The sequence below is a fragment of the Oryzias melastigma genome, linkage group LG14 (assembly GCF_002922805.2).
Source record: "Oryzias melastigma strain HK-1 linkage group LG14, ASM292280v2, whole genome shotgun sequence".
NCBI classification, from domain to species: domain Eukaryota; kingdom Metazoa; phylum Chordata; class Actinopteri; order Beloniformes; family Adrianichthyidae; genus Oryzias; species Oryzias melastigma.
This window is the reverse complement of record NC_050525.1, coordinates 22312691-22314951: the sequence shown is the minus strand read 5'-3', so window position 1 is coordinate 22314951 and position 2261 is coordinate 22312691. Positions and strand designations below refer to the sequence as shown.

General features: G+C 38.2%; 1 protein-coding gene across 2 annotated transcripts in view; it reads left to right on the top strand.

Annotated features, from left to right (window-relative positions):
* Positions 1-59: 59 nt before the first annotated feature.
* LOC112142555 overlaps positions 60-2261 on the top strand; it is a 4029-nt gene continuing 1827 nt past the window's right edge. For both annotated transcript variants that reach the window (XM_036215361.1, XM_036215360.1), the window contains exons 1-2: positions 60-115; positions 241-558. In XM_036215361.1, coding sequence (XP_036071254.1) covers positions 61-115; positions 241-558 — 373 coding nt within the window. In that variant the 5' untranslated portion in view covers position 60. The remainder of the gene's footprint in view (positions 116-240; positions 559-2261) is intronic.

Below are 2261 nucleotides of genomic sequence, written 5' to 3'. Positions count from 1 at the left end.
TTAATTTCTTAAATCAATAACTAACATATATGGTTTACATATGTTTTTTTTTCAGTCAGAATGATTCTCGTCTCTTTGATAACCGCATCTCTGCTGGCAGGATCTTTTGGAAAAAGTACATTTTATTGTTGCACTATGATTAAAAAAATTCAAACATTTTCAGGAAAAACTATTTCTGAGGGAACCAACATTTTCTCATTGTATACTGAATTTTTTTTTTAATTGTTTTGTGTCTTCCAGGTTTTACAGAGTGCAGCTTTGGTGAATCTGAACAAACCTCATGTTTAGCTGCGGCTGGAAATTTTTTTTTTTTTAAACTGATGAGCAAAGACTTTGAAGACTTGAAGCTCCTAAAGGATGGCAAGTTTAGAATCTTTAGGACAGTAAATGAATCAGTAATAATTGATGCTCCCTATACAAACAAAGTCCTTTTTTTTAAAAATGGAACAATCAAACTGAACAACGTTTCAAAGAAAGATGCTGGAAATTACACGCTTGAGGAGTTCAACTACAAAGGGAAACGACTGAGAAATTGCAGTATCAATCTTAAAGTATTTGGTAAGAAAAAAAAAACAAACTTATTTGATCATCTCAGTTTTTATACACATTTAAGGATTGTATCCTAACTCCACTGATGAACAGACTACATCGTACTTAAAATAGCTTTTGTAACTTTTTACTAGTTTATAAAAAGTTGAATAATATAGAACCAAAGGAAAAAAAATCACTGTAATGCAACTTTAAATAAATCCCTTTCTGAACAGAATTCAAACCAAAACAAAGTATTTATTGTCAAATGTAAATATTGAAATGCACTAAAAACCAAACTGCTGCAGTTAAAATTAAAAATGTGTTTGTGCACTTGGGCTGCACGGTGGCGCAGTGGTTAGCGCTCTTGCCTCACAGCGAGAAGGCCCCGGTTCGACTCCCGGCTGGGACCTTTCTGTGTGGAGTTTGCATGTTCTCCCCGTGCATGCGTGGGTTTTCACCGGGGACTCCGGCTTCCTCCCACCATCCAAAAACATGCTTCATAGGTTAATTGGTGACTCTAAATTGTCCATAGGTGTGAATGTGATTGAGGCCCTGTGACAGACTGGCGACCTGTCCAGGGTGTACCCCGCCTTCGCCCATCAGCAGCCGGGATAGGCTCCGGCACCCCCGTGACCCCGGAAGGGAAGAAGCGGTCAGGAAAATGGAAGGATGGATATTTGTGCACTTTTTTTTAATATCAAGGACTTCCCACAATGAAATCAAACCAATCAAGGCCCAGTTTAAAATAATAATGATACCACTTCCATTAAACTGTTCATTTTTACAAATAAAGACTCTGAATTTGGCGACCCGTCAAAAAGTAGATAAGATAGGCTCCAGCAGCCCATGACCCCAAAATGGATTTTACAGGTTCAGAAATTAAATGGTTGGAAGACTGAGGTTTACATAAACCGCCACTTATTCCAAGAAAATTTATTAGACAATAATTTTATTGTTAAACAGATTCCACACAAGTTCGTGTAACTTCCTGTGAGGAACCAGAGGAGTAGAAGACCAGGCTTGGTGGCAACAACATAAAACATTTGATGGATAAATAAACTTAAACATAGCCCAAACATATTCTAGCATGTGGACAGAAAATGGTGAAGAACTGAAACCGGCACTATATATAGACCGAGGACAATTAACAGAAATGAAAACAGCTGTGGAGGACTCTGAACACAAACCTGCTGAGACTCACAGGAGGACGACTCAAAAAGAAACACCAAAATAGAATGTACAATCCTCACACCAGCATACGTGTTCCATTGAACCAACAAAATCAAAGAAATACAATAAATTGGCTTAATATTTTAGGGGGTGCAGCGGTAGAGTGGTCGACTTCTGATCTGAAGAATGCAGGTTCAATTCCCATGTTTCAAAGTGTCCTTGGGCAAGACACTGAACCCCAAAATGCCTCAGGTGGAAGGTTATTGCCGATGTTCGGCAGCGGAGCCGCCATCAGTGTGTCAATGTGTGTGTGACTATAAAGCACTTTAGGCCTTCAAAGGGTAGAAAAGCACTACACAAGTATATACAATTCACCAAGTAGTATTATTAGAATTAAGAACTGTATTAGAAACACAAATGTTAAAAACAGTCTTCTTATTGTTCTTGTTGTTTTATTTGTGATTTCTTCATTATGTTTTCTATCTTGCAGCTCCCGTGTCTGTGTTAACGGTGTCTCAGCAGTGTTTGTCACCAGAACAGAAGAAAGTCACATGTTTGTT